The sequence below is a fragment of the Ursus americanus genome, chromosome 22 (assembly GCF_024610735.1).
Source record: "Ursus americanus isolate L20-20 chromosome 22, mUrsAme1.1.p, whole genome shotgun sequence".
In the NCBI taxonomy this organism is placed as follows: Eukaryota; Metazoa; Chordata; class Mammalia; order Carnivora; family Ursidae; genus Ursus; species Ursus americanus.
The window spans coordinates 17,403,224-17,421,728 of NC_142148.1; the positions used below are offsets into that span (position 1 = coordinate 17,403,224).

The following is an 18,505-nucleotide window of genomic DNA, read 5'->3' on the forward strand; positions in this document are numbered from 1 at the left end:
TGGTGAAATTCACTCAGGTGGTTGGACCAGAACCCTGTGCTTCCTAAGAAACGTGGGGGATGGGGGTGAGAGGTGAGAGCCCATCAGAGCCTCAGCCTAAAATGACAAACAGGGTTCACAAATTTAGGGACTCCTTAGGGAGATAGAATATCAAGTGGGAGGCTGGACACGGTTGCATGGCAACCCCAGCTGCTGTGATGGCCCAAGGCAAGAGCAGGACAGCGAGCGGAGGCGACACAACGCTGAGGTCCCTGAGCCTTCCACCTGGGCATCTTCCATTCCCCCTTGACCAAGGCCTCGGTTGGTCCCAAACTCAGGCCAGGGCTGTGTCTGCAGAGGAGGAGCAGGGAGGCAGGTGAAATTCAGGATCCAGGCAGACAGAGCTCTTCCTTCCGTTTGGCTGCCGGCATGCCTGCAGGCTGACTCGGCAAGAGCATGGAGGGCGTGCGCGGCACTCGGTCAGGTGTGCCAGATTGCCGTCTTTGTCAGTAGTCTTACAGTAGATGGTCATAGCCTGATGGGCACAAGGCTCTGGGCACATTCTGGCTGCCAGCCTCTGTTACCAATCTCCCCAGTGCAGCTGTAGCCTTAATGCAGAAGAGGAAGGCATTTTTCTGGCATGCCGCTTCCCCTCTGAGGTTTCCCCTATAGCAGGTGAATGTTTCTGCTGCCCACAAAACAAGCGTCATCTATGACTAAGGTCTTCAGTACACCTTTTTCTCTCTTGGGGCATTCTCCGCAGACCAAGGAGAAACCAGTCTCTAGGCTTCTATGCAAACTGCTGTTAAATTCAGATTCGGAATCCCAGGGCCATCCTTGCTCTCTCTCCCCATCTTCGGTACCAGCTAGTCACCACGTGGGACCGATACTGCCTCTAGAATCTCTCCTGAATCTCTGCTTTCCTTGCTGCTGTTTCTCCTGCCCAAGATCATTACGTCTTGCTCAGATTAGTGTCACAGCTTCCGACTGGTGCCCTTGCAGTGTGTATGCTCCACTGAAGCCTGAGTGATGGTCCAGCAATAAGCGTCTGCTCCTGGTTGAAATGCACCCGGGCTCCCCTGTGCTTTGGGAGAATTAGCCTTCATCAGAGACCCTCACCCTCTAGTTGCTCTCCGACTTCTTCCCTCCTTGGCGTCCTGTGCCATTTTCACCCTGATTACGTTAGCAGGACCTGCCTTCTCGCACCCCCTCCCTTCGCTGGGATGCTCTCCCTCTGTGGTCTAGCTTACCCCTAGGATCAAGTCCAGACAGAATCTTCCCTGACCCCTCACTGTCTCAGGCTGCACCGAGAGGAGATGCTCAACTGGCCAGGCTGGTTGCACAGAGGACCCCCCGAATAGCCCTGAGTGAGGGAGCCTTGCTGACATGGCCACATTCACATCCCAAGCACACTGTCTTGGAGCCATTTGGTCTCTATCACCTCTTAGCCTGTGCCCAGCACTCACACAGAGGTCATTCACCTGACCCCGTGCATGAGTGGACTTATAGATGAGTGGATGGTTAACGCTCATAGAGCACCTGCCAAGCATAGGGTCCTCCCCCACCCCATCCTCTGCCTCCACTGACCACAAAGATTCCAGCACCTCACCTGGCTCACCTTCTACCATTTGGTTAGGCTGATTGTGAGTCACTGAGTACTGGTTTTCAATCCAGCATTTGAACTCTGTGCAGCCCCACCGGCCAAGCTTCTTAGAGACTGATTCTCTGGAGTTTCTGAACGGAGGTCCCCTAAGTCTGCTGGCTTGGCTCACAAAGGCTCTCCTGGGCTCACCTGGTGCTGGCGCAGGAGTGGTCAGGCTTGTAGGCAGAAAGCGTGGGCTGTCCCTATGGGCAACAGCCGTGGCTGCAAATGTCTTGGACCTCACTTCTGCCCTCTGTCATGTCTCCTAACACAGAGCTGCTTTTCCATCCATCCTTTGGGGAGGAGGGTAGATCAGCTTTTAGTACAGAAAACAGTGATTCAGTGTTTCTGCCTCCAAAAGCCAAGGGGCAAAGGCTAGAAGAAAGAAAACATGTTCATGGTGGATTTGTCTGGAATCTCAACAATCGATGCTATTCCCGCTGCTGGTTTTATTACCCTTGCTCAGTTTCACTGCACTAATCTGAATTCCATGCTGTGTGTTTATCGGCCGTTCCCTCTGATCCTGCTCGTGCTTCCACTAATCCTTCCTATAGATTTCTTGTTCCCTCCCGTGCCTCCTCTCCTTTCCAGACTCTGATGCTCGCTGTAAGCAGCATATTCCAGAGGCAAGATCCGGATAGAGCTACCCAGGCTGGGCAGGTCTTTGCCTCTCCTTCCCATTCCTACCCCTTTAGGTCAGGTAATGGGCTCACCCCTTGAGGGATCAGCTTCACCAGAGTTGGTTGGAAAGACCTGAACTGTGTTTCTGAGTAAGAGCCTTGGGGACACCTTGACCTGGTGCACCCTACTGGGCTCTTCAGACAAATAAAGCCAGGACATGTTGGCCTTCTGGAAGCGCCTGTTGCTGCTCAGTCCATGACTGAGCAGGAGTGTCCCATCCTCTTCCCACATATTCTCTGGTTGACCCTAACCTCTATCAGTGATTTCATTTTACCCAGTGAAATGCTAAAACCTCCCTCCCATTCACAGCCCATTCCCAGACTGCTTAGCTGAGCTTAGCCTGGTGTTATGGGTTCAATGTCTTCCCCAAAAGATATGTGGAAGTCCTAACGCCCAGTTCCTGTGAATGTGATCTTATTCAGAAAGAGGGTCTTTGCAGATGTAATTAGTTAAGATGAATCATGGGGCAGGCTCTAATCCGGTGAGACTGATGTCCTTACAAGAAGGAAACATCGGGCCAACTGGGTGGCACAGTTGGTTAAGTGTCCAACTCTTGGTTTCAGCTCAGGTGGTGATCTCAGGGCCGTGAGATCGAGTCCCACGTTGGGCTGTGCCCTCAGCTCAGAGTCTGCTTAAGATTCTCTCTCCCTCTCCCCACCCGACTTGTGAGTGCACACGCGCTTTCTCTCTCTAAAATAAATAAGTAAATCCTTAAGAAAAAAGAAGGAAATATCAGATAAAGGCAGACACACAAGGAGAATGCTTTGTGGGGACAGGGGCACAGTGGAATGATACAGCCACAGGCCAGGGACTGCCGAGGATCGCGGCCAACCTGCAGCAGGAAGAGGCAAGGAAGGATTCCACCCAGTCTCCCAGGAAGCACGGGCTTCTTGCTTGGACTTCTACCCTCTAGAACTGTGAGGGAGTACATTTCTGTTGCTTTAAGCCACTCAGATGGTGGTAATTTGTGACGACAGCCCTACAAAACGAATAGACTTGGAACCATGGGGATCCAGGGCACTGGGCAGTGGGCAGGAGGCCACCCTCGAGGCTGTACCGTTCCAGTGGACAGACCTCAATGAGACTAAGGCCAGGAGCTGCCCTCCCTCTCAGAGAGTTTCTTTGGCCCTCCCTGTGGGGTCTCCTTGTTGGCTGCATTCTGTATTTGGCTCACAGCCAGCCTCTGACTCTCTCCTTTTTGGTTCTGCCTCCTGCTTCTGAACAGTCCTAGCATCTGCTGCTGGTCACACCCTGGCCTTGGCCTCTACCTCACCAACCAGGCTGTGGTAACCTGTTCTTGGCGTCCTGACATTGTTTGACCGTCTGCCATCCCGGTGGGCTTTAGTGCTACAGTGCCTGCTCCTGAGAAGGCTTCCCTCGTTCCACAGGAAGAAGACAGTTATTCAGGGTGACCACACACTCTCTCACACTGGCTGTCTGGAGAGTCTAATGGGACTATCTGCTTGGCCACAGGGCATGTGAAAGACTGTGTGTTCTCCTCTCTTACATCTGCTCTTCAGACTAAACCCTTAATCCCCATCACAGGCTGTGGGTGCTCCTCTCTGCCGTGGCTAAGCGGCTTTGAGCCCCCTCACTCAGGCTCAGTGCACAGACTTCTACAAGCAGGGAGCCAGTCCTGTTGGCACTGATCTGACTCAGCCTCCTCATCTTCGTTGTCAAGGTCGGCCTCGTCTGGACCCTAGGGAGCCAGGGTGGGGAGGAGAGAGAGGAGGCCACTGGGTGGTCTCAGGGATGCCCATGACACATCCCATACCACTGATGACATGTGAAAACCAAGTCTGTAGTTTAGTTTTGCCTAAGCAGTCATGTGCGCCCCTCCCTGGACACACCTGTGTTAGCTTTGATTTTTAGCTTGCACACTTCTCTCCCTCACCATGTAGCGAACTCCCAGACAGCAGGATTGTCTCTTAATTACCTTGTATGCCCAGCACCTTGCTGTCCTCACCATCAGTGTTACAGTCCTAGCACCACTCATCAAGCACCACTCTGTGGCCTAGTGTTGAGTTGGTGCTACTGAGATCAAGGTAATGGGTCCATTTGGAGGTCACTTAGCTTTGTCCAGTTCCGTTCCATGGGCTAAATATTATTGCTGGCCAAAGTGCAGTCACAACTCTAGGCATAGCTTGCCTCTTCACCATGAATGGGTGCAGACTGACCAGCAGAATGCTCCTAACCCCAACCACAGGCAGGCTCCTGATCCCTCCTTTAGATCTGACCCCTACCCCAGCCACATCCTACGCTTTAACCTTAACTGTGGTCTGACTCCTAAAGCAGTCTACAAAGTCCACCCAACTCCAGCCATAGCTCTTGGCCCTAGTCTAGTCATAGGCTAGGGTCCTGGCACTCGCACTGTGGGCTTCTGGGCGCAAGAGAGAGCAGTTGAGGCTATGGAAGTGTAAAGGCATTCTCAGTCCCCCAAGAGTGAAGCCTTTGAAGGGGCATGCCTTACGGGGGATGCATCGGTAGTGACAACGCCCAGCATCACTCAGGCACATTTACTCTTAAAGAAGTCTATAATGCTAAATTCTGAATGCATAAAAAAACAATTTCTAATAAAGGAGTGTTCTTGCACCCAGGAGAGATTCACCATGGGGGTCTTATGTAGTCAGCTTTCCTACTGTAACACAAGAGAATTAGAATTTGACCTCCACAGAGCGTTTGCTGTGTAAAGCAGGGTCCACCTGGAAAGCGATTCAGGAGACGCATAGGACCAAGCAGAATCAGCACTTGAGGAACAATTTATTTGAGTGGCCGGAGTGCTTTCAAACAATCAATTAAAGCTATTCCCATCTCACGGGGTGCTAACCTCCATTTAAGGCTGAAAAAGAGGGCAACCTCTGTCAGCAATATTTAGCAGTTCTAGTTGTGTAGGCTGTGATGAAGTCAATTCCAACCTCTTAGGACCGGCTGGGTGATACTGAGGGAGGCTAGGATATTAGAAATCTGTATCTTCTTTACACTTAAGTCAGTACTTATTAAATGGTTTTCCCCAGCAAGGGTAGAGCTATCTTTGAAAAACCTGTGTCTCTGTGGTGTTTTCCAGCTCCTTGACATTGACTCTGAGTTAAATCTTGGCTAAAAGCAATTACTGTCATATGATGAATTGAGGCAATTTATTTATTACTTGAGAAACATCCTAGGTGATGTCACTTAGAAGAATGATGGAATAATCTTTCTCAAGCACTCCATTATCAACCAGACCGAGTGAGGGAGGCACTGTTCCCAGGTGTGGGGGAGGTAGTCAGAAATTTTTAAAAAATTTAGTTACCATGGGCCCAGAGAAAGAGTATTAGGAATAAAGTAGACAACAGTTACTTAAACTTGAGCAAGGCCTGTCTCCCTGTGTAATTATATGGGATGCTGTGGTGGCTGAATATCAAGAAAGGAAATACAGAGAAAGCCCAGAGATTAATAATAAAACTGAACTCAATGTGTTAAGGGCTTAGAGATGGTGGTTGATATACAAGGAAAGTGAAAAGGATGAGGGAACTTAAGTTTAAAAGGTCAAGTTTAAATATCATTTGAGCAAAGTCTGTATAATTTGGCCCATATAACAAGATTCACATGACATGTTCATCAATCCCTTCGATATTAGAATATGATATGTTGGCAAGAGGGCACGAGGGGAGATAATCTTCCAGAAAAGCGGGTATAGAACGGAGCTGCATGGTACAGCAGGTGGCAGACTCGGCAGGGACAGGCATAGATACAAGGACCACTTAACCTGGCTCACCTAGATTAGATTCTAGATCAAAATACCAGGAAGCAATACCTGCTGAACAACCCAGTTCAACACCTAGCTGTCCTGAAATACGGCCACAATGTGTCTACCTTGACTTGGCTAAAATTAACACACAGTCCTGGGCCTTCCTCCCGATTGACAAGTCCAGACACCTCTCAAAAGTGGCAATGAGGTGAACATCCTCACTTGTTCATAGGAAGCCATTGCTGGCCCTTGGCCTGTTTGGCCTCACATCCCTCCTTTGCTCTTCCCTTGCTGGCTGGGATGTGCAGATAACCCCTGCAGGCTGTGTTTCCTGGGCCCCGTGTCAACTGGCATCTAGGTTTGGCCAATAGGAGACATTAATTATACAGTAAGAGGAAGGAGAAGCCTTCTCCCTCTTGGCCTCCGGCACGTTCTTGGACAATGACTATGTGCCCTCCATGACTCCATTTCTTCTGGAGGTCTACCAGAGTTCCAGCTTCTTTTGGGTGACCCTGACCTCTGGGCTCTGATGACACCACCACCTCCTTTTGTGTCTCCAGTCTACGCTGGGTAATGACTCCTGGTGTCAACACCATCTGGGATGCCTCACCCATCCTCTCCTGATGCCTGTGTATCCATTCTCTAGCAAATTTGCTCCATTTTACATGTTTGGAGTGGTTTCCCTTTTCCTGGTTGGATGCTCATGGATGCAGAGTCTGTGCTGATTTCTAGTGATTATTCCTTCCTTTAGTAAATGGTAAGGGAAAAAATCTGATTTAATCATCCAGTCTATAGTTTTTTTCCTGTATCAACATCACACTTACTCTTGCAAAATATCTGGAATCCACATTTTTCCATTAAAAAAAAAAAGTCAACAACAGCATTTGTTTCTCCCCAGGCTTCTTGCACCCCTCCTGTTTGCTACAATTTCAGTCCTCAAAGACTGCCAAAGTAGTTCATGATCACAATTACAAATGCTCTCAATGCCTTGGGATGCAATTTGTAAAGTCTGGAGGCTTGAATCTAATGAAGTATCCAGATGCTTTCCTACCAACTTTTCTTCCGATCTTGGACTTAAATTCCATCTTAAAAATAGCCTACCATTCTAAGAGTTTGCTTCCAGCAAAATCAAGAAGGGATATGGTGCATACCTGACTTTAGACGAGCCGGAAAGTTGCCCAGCTTCCTCATCTTTTCCCTGTTGCCTCCTCTTGGCAGCCCCCAATCCCCCATAATCAGAGATGTCTGCAATCCTTAAAACCTTCGCTGGCAGAGTGGTAGCAGCTCCGAATCAAATCAGAGTTTGAAAGGTTTTCTCCATTGGGTGCCAGATGCATGCAAAGCCAGAGTAAAGACAGAGAAACTCTTCAAGAAAAGAAGTCATTAAGGAGACTGGGGTGAACTGCCAGCGCAGTAAAATTTGGGGATAATATGCCCTTAGATAAGCTAAGAGGGGACTGTGTGTTTTAAAGACTGCAGCTTTTAGGAATTGTGTTCCCGAGAGCCAGCTTCCTTTCTTTACCATCGGCAATGATCACCAGCATGGGTTATGCATCCACTGGGATTCACTCAGTTTTATCAGTTGCAATTAGATGTTCTTTATCTGAGACTTCTATTTTTGCTCCAAATCTTCACGGGGAAATTCTCTGAAGTAAAGCTATAGAATTGGGCCTGTAGCCAGTGAGAGCACTTTGAGAATGAATCATTAATCCCTTGTTGCCAGATTTTGTTATTGCTGCCATTAAGTCATCCAGATGTAAGCCTGATACAGGCCTCACCTATAGGAGGAAAGTTAAGTGAATCACTCTGGGGGCTCTGCCTGCCTTCATCCTAAGGATTAGATGAACTCAAGCAGCAGGTTGCATGGAAGCATGGCCCCAGAACCCACAGTGTATGGACACAGATAACTCCTGCTACCACCCTGGAACCAGCTCCAAGGCCATGCCATCATTATGCCACACATGTGAGCAGTTCCTCAGAATTTATCAAACATTTTTACCTCTGTTATTACATTTGATCCTTAGAAAAGGAGTGAATTTGGCATTTACTCACTATTTTACAAATGAGGATATCAAATCACATGGTGGTTAATAGCTTTGATCAAGGTCACACAACCAGTTAGTGATGGAGTCTGGATGCAAACTCATGTATTTCTGGTCTGAAACCCATTGCTTTTGACTGATCTTGTAAAACCATAGAATCTCAACTTCAAAAGGTGTATAAGAGGTCACGTAGGCCCTCTGCGTGATGGGAGAACACCAATTTTCCAGATAGTGTCTTTCACTGTTGGTGACACATTCTCCTGCCTTTGTGGGTGGCTTGGGGGCAGACCCCATGGGATTCCCATATCTCTAAGGTGAATGTCTCTCACCCAGAGCATGCGTATCACTGGAAATCACTGGAATCAAGGGATGCTGGGTTGAGGTGGGAAGCAGGGTCAATAAGCAAAGAAGAACGGTCAGCATGCCATGACAGTGAGGTATTGAGGGCTTGGTTAAGCATCCAGGAAGCCCAAGAGGTAAGAACAGGTGGAGACAAAGTGGGCAGGTGAAAGGGAGGGCCAACTCTAGAACAGGACTTGGGAACCATGACTGCTTTCATGCTCCTCTCTACATCACAGTGCTGCCTACTTGATTCTCTGGTGGACAGTGCTTCCACATAAAAACCTTTCCTTGTGTTGGTCCTTAATCTACCCCTGTCATTCTACCCATTGATATTAACTCTAATATTTAAAATTAAAGGGACCAATCTATTCCATCTTCCACAATGACCTTTTAGCTTTTTGAGGGCAAGAACTAAGTTTCATCTGAATCTTCCATTCTCTAGGCTGAAAAGTCCCGATTCTGATTGCCATTCCTCCAAAGTCAATGATCTCTGAATTTCAGTGTGTACCTGAATCACAAATAGACCTTGTTAAAAAATGCAGGTGCTGATTCATTAGATCTGGGATGAGGCCTGAGATTCTGCATTTGTAATAAGCTCCCAGGCAATGCTGATGCTTCTGGTCTTTGGACCGCACTTGGAGTGGCAAGGCTCTTGGCCTATCTTTACCCTGGTGGTACCTCTCACAGGGTGGAGTCCGCAGCTGGATAAGCCTCACCAGAGTGATCTGACTAGTGCAGTGTTAAGCAAAGCTAATTGCCCTTGTTGGATATCTGGAGTCCTTGGGGAATATAAACTGGGATGCTTGTTCGGAAGCATGGGAGGATGCAGTAGGGAAGTAAAACATGGTGACTGGGCCCTATGTATGGAGCAGATTTTGAGGGAGAGGGAAGACTTCATGAGACCAAGAGCTCTCCCTTGGGCACCAGGTTTCCATATGCAACAGTGAGTAGATAGTACACTGAAAGGTGTGAATTCTGAGCTGGAGCTCTAGGAGGGATCTGGATTCTAAGGCATCCCAGATTTCATAAAGAGAGGGCAGGGGGCAGCAGCAACTGCTTTACGAGGGCTGGCTTAGCTTTGGGAGTGCTCAGAGCTCAACGTGTGCAGCTGGTTGGGGTATAAGGTTGGGCATGCAGCCTCATGTCAGAAACAGTAGTCCCCTGTTAGTACAGGCTGAGCTCACAAGATTGTTTTTGATGACTACATCACACAGGGGACTCAAGTAGAGCCTTGAAGTTACTCCAATTGGATAAATTTACCACCTGGTGCATAGCTGCCGGTTCTGATTTACGTGGACTATTCTCAGGCTGGCTCCCAATGGAGGGCAGAAATGAAGAGGATATATCCAAGTCCCTCCCCCTTCTCTCATCAGACTCTCATCCCAGTCCCTGCTTAATAGATAGAAGTTATCCAAGGCCAGAAACAGGGGTTTTTAGAGACTGGGGACTGATAACGGTACTAGGTTTGACTCTCATGAAAAAGGTAGGCTTAGAGCAAAAGCAACACAACTAGCATATTGCTGAAGGGCTCCCAGTTCTACCTCTGAAAAGTTCCCTTGGATTTCTGGCCAGTGAGTCACGTGGCCAGCCTTCTTTGTGGACCCAGTTCTGGCATTTCCTTAACTTCAGCTCTATCGAGGAGAGTTCACTGCAGTGATAAGGGGGTGAGCCCTGTACACAGAGTCCAGCTCTGGAACTCACTAGTTATATGGCCTTAGACAAGTCGTTTAACCCTTCTGTGAAGTTTTCTTATGTATATAAAAAGGAAAACAAAACTAGCATCTTCTGAATTTTGGGAAGACTAAACGACCTCATATATGAAAAGTGTTTGGCACGTTACTTGGCACCCAGTAATGGATCAGTCCATTTCAGCTGAATTTTTAAACTCCTAGTAATTGAGCTACTGTTTGATCAGTGCCTGCCTGAGACAGCCCATCACATTGCTAGCAGGCCCCATCATAAGGCAACCCTTATGTGCTTCCCTGTAAGTCCTATCACAGGGTCTCATCTGCTCCGTTGAGCACTTAGATCTAAGCCTCATGGGCATACTTCTGACTCTGAACCAGGAGCGGGGATAGCCCATGCTCTGTCTCTGTGCCTTTTTCTTCCTCGCAGATGGGGGAGCCACACAGGAATGCTGTCTGGCCTTCAGACCCAGAGCCATTTCCTCTACACGGGTACCACCTTTCAACACTGTTGGCATACTTCCTTTTTGAACTGAGGCACGATTCCACAGTGGCTAGGCAAATGCCCTTGAAAGCGTGCTGCAGTGACATTGAGTTAGCCATGTCCCAGGCCATGTTCATGTCTCTGGACCTGGAGCCAAGCATGATTCCTTCTCATAGCTTCCCTGTACAGAGTATGTGATTTCATCTCTGATGCCTGTTGACTGAACTTATTAATTTGTCTAAACCACTGGGTTCTGGCCTTTCAGATAGCCGCCCTGGATCAGGTATTTTCCATTGTTGGTTCATGGTCACCACTGAAGGTGCTTTAGTCTAGGGACGTCTTGGAACTTATTTGGGAACAAGTTTCTAACACTCATCCAAGACCTTCACTTTCCCTTGAGTATGGATCTTGATTCTATCCTAGGAGCAGTGTTTGACATGGTTCTTTATTCCTTCCTTCTTGAAACACTCTTCTCCTGGCTCTAGGGCACTCGATTCTCCTGGGTTGTTTTCTTACCTGTTTGGCCACTCCTGCTTTGCCTCCTGTGCAGGCATATCTTCCTCTACCCACTCACTAAGTGCTGCAGACCCTCTACTCTGTCTCTAAGCCTGATTCTTCTTTCACTTTTTATTCTTTCCCTGGGTGGCTCCGTCAACCTCAAGCTTCAGATACCTTCTCTGTGCATAAGTCACACAGTTTTCCCTATAGCTCAGACCTCTTTCCAGAGTTCCACACCTGCATTTTTAACTGCCTCCTTTTCTAGAATATATCTCTAGCTCAGATTGCCCCAAACACACCCATTTTTTCTCTGCATCTATACTTATTCTATTGTTTCTTGAATCCATAAACCAGCACCATCATCCCCCTTGTTATGAAAACCAAAGACTTGGGGTACCTGGGTAATCGGTGAAGCGTCCAACTCTTGGTTTTTGTCTCAGGTTGTGATCTCAGGGTCATGATCTCAGGGTCATGAGATAGAGCCTCTTGTTGGGCTCCTCACTCAGCACGGAGTCTGGTGAGGACTGTCCATCCCTCTGCCTCTCCCCTGCATGTGCGTGCATGCTCTCCCCCCCCCCCCCGCAATCTTTTTTTTTTAAAGGAAAACCAAAGACTTGTGGTCATCCTCACCTCTTTCTCCCTCACTCTCTGCATCCATCCCATCAACAGATTTTATTTATATGCCTTTCAGGTAATTACCTCTTTTAGTCTATCTCCACCACCATCACCTAAGTCCGCACAACTATCATCTCCCACCTGGATGCCTGCCATGGTTTCCAAATTTATCTCTCCAAGCAACCTTGGCTCTACACTGAAGCTGGAAAGATCTGTTGGAAAAGTAAATCTGAGCATATTACTGCTCGTGAACAACACTTAAATGGCTCTCTGGGTTTCTCGGGATAAGGAACAAAAGCTCTTATTGTGGCCTCTGATGCCCTGTGTGGACGGTCCCCAACTGTGCTCTCCAGCTTCTCCCTCACTGTGCTCACCCTACTTTCTCACCCTCGTCACACTGTGTTTCTTTCATTTCTTGAATGCACCAGGCTCCTTGCCCCACCACACAGCCTCTGCCGATGCTGTTCCTTCTGTTGCTCCCATGGGCTCCTCTAGTGTTCTCTACCTGGTTACAGCCCATTGTCCCTCGGAGCTCACCCCACTGGCCACATCTTCCCACTCATAATTCATTCCCCTATTATGTGCTTTCCAGGTGCCACAAGCCTCTCTTTTCTCATCATTAACAGATTTGGAAACTTACTGTTATTGATTGGTGGTTCATTAATTCTATCTCCTGAGCCCCACCCACCACTCATGGTAGGTTCTTTGAGGGCAGGAACTGTGCCTGTGTTGCTCACCACTGTATCACTGAATTCCTGGCATATAGTGAGTTCTTGTGATTATTTACCGAAGGAATGAAGTGTGAATCTCTTTAAGCCAAGCCAACAACAGTGTTCCTAAGGCAATAGAATCCTTGCCAGGGCTCCTTTGCCTTTATACCCCAAGTCTCTAGAACAGGATCTCAGAGCAGGCACTAAATAATGTTTAGCTGTGCCGGTGAATGCTCCAGAGCCAATTTTCTTCCTCCAAATCCAAATAAAAGGATTCTGACACAATTGAGGAAATGGTCATCTGAGGTGTTCAGTTTCCTTTATGTTTGGTACACAGTAGACTAGCCATATCTCAGAAATCATGGCTCCAAACTGGGAAACAGAAGCTATGTGGGGGCTCCTCAGAACCAGCCCCCATTCTGGAATATGAGACCAGCCCTGCCAAAGAGGTGGTTGGCTAACTCCCCCACGAACTCTGGGCTGTAGATAAGTAGAGCTTGCTCAGGCGGTCCTGGGATTTGATGAGCTGGTCTTGCCTTTAGCTGGTGAAGGGGACTGAATAAAATCCCTTATTCATGAGTCCATCCAGGAGAGGATCACTCATCCCATCCCATAGATAGCATCGTTTGGCACATGGGTGCTCAGTAGCGAATGAATGAATGAATGAATGAATGAATGAATGAATGAATGAATGAATGAAGCAAGCAAACAACTGCGGTCCACTCGTCTTTATATCATTCAGTAATCATCTGGTAACCAACAGGAGGAGGAGGACGGCCTCTGCTAGAGACACTGGCATTAGAGAGAAGAGAATATGTGCTCCCCGTCCTTGGAGACTGGCCATTCCCACTGGGGAGACTGGACTAAGTAAACCCAGCTTGTCCCAGTTACAAGACAGTTTGGGGAATGTGCTCTGATACAGGAAAACACTTGAAACTCTTAAACAAGAAGAAGGGCTGCATCCTTGTGCTGGAGGGCTGTTCTTAAACTTTAGTGAGTTTGGGGAATCAGAATCATAGCTTATGGGCATTAGCATCCCTTCAGTTCAGCTGAGTTCTGTGAACACATGACTGAAAAAGGAAAAATTCAGTTTTGTTCCATGAGAACAAATGTATGTGGGCAGAGATGTCACCCCTTCAGCTAAACGTTGAACAATCACAAACATTAGGGAACACCTATTCCAAGCCAGGCTCAGTGCTACCATGAGGAAACAAAGACAAAGGAGGTCTAATCTCCCCCCCAGGGAGCTTGCAGACCACTGGAGGAGAAAGATGGAGAAACAAATAACTAATAATATCCGTATATTGAGGTGTGTGCAAAGTGTTACAGGGAGTTAGAATTTAGTGAAGAGAGAGGAGCTCTCCCAGGGGCACAGGCCAACAGGGGAGATGTAGTCACTGATGAAGGATGAGCTGGTGCTGATGAGGCAGAAAGGTAGGGACGTGTCAGGGAGAGGGTTCTGTGCATTGAGGCTGCCCCACACAAACATGGCACCATTGGGAATATGAACAACAGCAGGAAGGAATTCACTCAGGGTGCTGGTAACCCCTGGGCCACTCTCCGCAAGTGTTCATATAGGTCTCTGGAATGAGAAGTGGCCTCTGATCCCTGGTGCATTGCCTGAAGAGGCCAAGCAGAGGCTTTTTTTTTTTTTTTTTTTTTTTTGGCTACCTGGAATTGAGTCAACGAGTTAGTACCTGGCAGGGCACGTAGCATCAGCATTAAATTCCAGAAATGGAGTTAGTCACATGTGTTTTCTGAACCCCAGGCAGCTCCTTCAATGCACTAAATTTCTGCCATACCATTTGTTTCATATAAGACACAAAACAAAATCTTTATGTTTTTACCTTTAAAAATCCAGTGATTTTAATCATGTTACCTTAACACAAAGCTGTTGTTTTCACCATTTACCAAAAAGAGTAAAGTAGGGTTTGGGATAATTCCATGAACCAAAAAATCGAACAGTACATCCATAGGTTTGATCCTAGGGACAAATCAGTGTGGGGGATAAAATCCTCCACTTGATCTCACTGGAGGATAAGGATGCCCCAACCCAGCAGTTGTGCAGCCTTGGACCACTCACTTCATTTCTCTGCACCTCAATTCCTCATCTGAAAAGGAAAAAAAAAGGTATAATAATCCCAACAGTACAAGGGACTAATCCTCAAAAAGATTAGATGGGACACTGCGTGTGATGCTCTTATCACGGTGCCTGGCACATACTGAGCACTCAATAAATGGAGCCCGTTGTCACTATAATTGTTGTCTAGTCATGTGTATGAGCCTTTTCAACATCTTTCTTCTTCTTTCCCCTCGAAGGTGCCTCCACTCAGAATTCTAACACTGTGGAGCCAGAGAAGCAGGTGGACAACACCGTGAAGATGGCCGGTGTGATCGCTGGCCTCCTCATGTTCATCATCATTCTTCTGGGTGTCATGCTCACCATCAAAAGGAGGTGAGTGTCTGGTGCTGCCCTGCAGACTCTGCTGACCCTGGCTGGCCCAATAATGCCGCGTGGCCAGGTCCTTGCTCTGCTGATCACTTCCGAGCAGGGAGCTTCTTCTGTGAGTGTTCAAGTCCTGAAATACTTGAACCAGTTGTGGCTCATTGTGTTGGCATCTGAAAGGTGTGTGCTGCCTGCTTGGCAAGTGGCCCAGAGGCAGTCAGTTTCCTACAGAGCTAGTGATCCCTCCTACAGTTGGGCCACCTTGGTGTGCCATGGCGCTCCATGTCATGAGTCTTCTCAGAGCTAACTGCTCTGTTGTAACTGATCATGTCTTGTCAGGATTTCTGGGGAGCCCCAGAAATACAGGTGGAGGAAAGTAATGCTTCACCCTTTTTGCCCTCACTTACCCTGATTTCTCATTGGTCCACCAGCAGCATCCCAAGCTGACCCCTTCATGTCAGAGATAAAGCCTCCCCTGCAGCGATAGTCCCGAGGGAAGGTTCCTTCCTACTGTACATCCCATAATATCTTCCCAGCTGGATTGTTGCTACTTGTTATTTCTCAACAAGATGTCTTCTTGGATCCACTAACACAGTTATTGCCTGTTGCATTGCTCATGAAACCAGGGTATATACTCTCCCTTATCCTCAAATCCCCAAGATTTGCGCACTGACATCTTCTGTTTATCCGACATTCACAAGGCTTGAGGATGACACAAGGGAATTGTAGAGACGGAAAGGAACCATTCATCTAGGAAAGCTGATGCGTATCAGCTGTCACCATCCCAGGATGCAAGGTTATTCCTCCAAACAGGGAGTCCCAGGGCCCACCTCTTCTTGACCGCTGGACTGGCGCTATGTTTCCATGCCTACCACCCACCTCCCTGTCTTCTCAATTTCAACATGGCAGTCCCAGTCCTGGTCTCCGCCTTCCCACTCCCTTAGTCTGCTAGAGCAAACAAAACATTTATCTACATTGTAACATTATGTGCTGCAGCATGTCCTGCCCGCAGCTTGAAGATAATTTTACATCATGTAACAAACCACTTAACACCTCAGCCTGAAGCTCTGCTTGTTTGGTCATTCAAAGAGCTCAGGGCAAGCCCCATAACAAGGACCAGGGACTTGCTTCCATCTGTGGAAAGAAAAGTGCTCATGAGATTTGTTTCCCACCATAGCAAAGAGACAGAATGCCCTAAAGATAAATTCCAGCTTCTACCTAAGGAGTCCCACAAATATAAATGCAGAAAGTTTTTCTTTAAATCCCCCTTACCAGTGTTCAGTGAGTCAGAAATACGGGGTTCCCACTATACATACAGTCAGCCTTCTCTTAGCCATTTTGGCACCAGAATACCCTGTGTCTTTCAGGACTCTGTTCTGAATCAGCCAGTCCTCCCTCTGGCCAGGACATCTTATTGGTAGGACCTTGTCCTTTCTTGATATCCGTTGTCTAACAGGATCACTCCTTTCCTCAGGCTCTCAGTAGAATGACTGGAGAGTTAAGGTTCTTACCCAGCTACTGATTTTCTGGCGGGAGAGGGGGAAGGGAAGGTATGACTTTAATATTGGGGAACAAGAGCCCCCGAAGCATTAAGGACAGCACTGCATTGTCATATCCTCATCATCCGTAAGACCATATTGTAGGTCTCAGTGACAAGTCAGCTGCTATTACATGAAGTCTGGTTTCTCTGGGGGCAGTAAGCACGTGTAAGATTGCTGACATGTTTCTTAGAGTCGCAGACGCATTAGGGGCAGAGGTGAGTTTGGGATTGTCTACCTGGAATTTAATAGAATCGCATTCCTCTCTGATAGACCTGAAATGTTCTCATTCTTTGCCACTGATTTGTAAGTCAGATAAGCTCTTCCAATTTTGCTCTTTCTAAAGCCTGGCTTAACCCACGTCACCATCGTCTGTGAGCTTGTGAAGAAATTTCACTTCCTTCTCTACAGCTATTTCTGCAATGTGTGCGTTTTCGGGAGGGAGAAAAGGGCTTTCTGTTTCCAGGGTGGGAACAAGTACAAAGCGAGTCCTTTGTGTGCTTTTAACCTCTACTGCGTATCTTTATCATCTCTCACCTATATCAAAACCATCCATCAGACCCAACCAGGAGGAGTCACATGATCACTGTTTGTCCCCAAGAGGCAAATCTGAGATGTTGTGGCAGCGAGCGGTGTGGGCCGGGGCGGAGGCTAATCACTGTTTGCATTTACAGTATCTTTCCGAAAAAAAGAAGAGAAAGGAAAAAGAAAACCTACTTGATAGTAATAATTTACAGATGGGTGCAGAGCAAGGAAAGAAGAGAAAAAGAGAATATAAATATAGATCTGAGCTCTTTCCAGTAACCTGTAGTGTCTTTTGATGTCAAGAGATGTCCCCAGAGGACAGTGGAGTATTTGGTGAGCTCCCTTAGCTCTTCTGACTCCAGCCCCATATAGAGGTATGGGGAAAACTTCATTGTTCAATTGAGTCTCTCACTAACTAACTGCTGGCCTGAATGCTGTCTACAGCTACCTAACACGAAGAGGTATTAAAGAAAAAGAAACTCCCAAATAATAGATCATCACAACTCAGGATCCTGGTGTCAGCATCTCTTCAGTGTCCCAGCATGACCTAGAGTTAGTTCCTGAATGCAGGAACTCTCAAGTCACGTGCCTGATGCACCGCCTCCACTGACTTGAGCTGGGTTTTCTTCCTCACCTCTATGGACGTGGGAGAGGTGGCTTCCTTTTCTCTGCTCCTAAGAGATTCAGGTGGCTCAAAAATTTCCCTAAAGCACAGCCAGATGTTTCAATACATGTAAGATGTCCCTCGATTCTCCCTGCAGTGTTCATCATCATTGGCCTTGGTCCTTGTGACTCTCCAAAAAGAGTCTTTCTCTTGCTGTTAGGTGTTTCCTTTTATAATACTGAACTAGAAAGTGACAGAGAATGGGCTAGAGACACAGAGGACCAAGGGAAAGACCTAATGAAGGAAGCTAAATCAATTGTTTTGTTGTTGCTTGGTTGTTTTGTAATACATGAAGAGGGTATTGAGAAATGTAAGGTTGCAGAAGGGGATATGAAATGTTGGTGGGTGATTCAAAAAGGATTTGCAAAAGATACAAATCAAAGTATTTTGCGTAGTACCTTTGATGGTTTGGAGAGGGCTTCTTTGAATGCAGGCCAGTGCAGGATCAGAGCTACCTGGAGTTACAGAGGATTACATGAGCATTATAAGAAAGCAACCTGGAGCTCCTCCCTGATACAGTTCATAACTATAATATTGAATATTGGCTGGATAATGGCTCCATCCTTTACTCCTAGTTCTCTTGATCATATATGGACTTCAGAATGTTCTAGAATCGGTCTCTGCATGCCATTATGCAATAGAACATACCTCCTTTTTACTCACCCTGTTGGGTTTTGAAATAGAGAGAGACTCTCATTACTACAGTCCTAGTCATCTTCTTCCCTGTCCTCCTTCCTCTAGAATCCCTCTCCCAAAGGAATACGCAGCCAAAGGGTTGCTAGGCCACCTGTGTGGTCCCTCCGCTTACTACTATAGGGCTCTGGGTGCCTTCAACAAAAATGAAGGTAGAAAACTCAAACCTCAGTGCCTTAACCTTGGTGTTTGAAAGTGTTTATTAGCCACTCATATATGGGAAGTTCTACGTTT

General features: G+C 47.3%; 1 protein-coding gene across 1 annotated transcript in view; it reads left to right on the plus strand.

Annotated features, from left to right (window-relative positions):
* PTPRT (protein tyrosine phosphatase receptor type T) overlaps positions 1-18,505 on the plus strand; it is a 776,661-nt gene that overhangs the window by 591,856 nt on the left and 166,300 nt on the right. Inside the window, 1 exon segment of the mRNA XM_087853941.1 lies at positions 14,725-14,860. Coding sequence (XP_087710067.1) covers positions 14,725-14,860 — 136 coding nt within the window.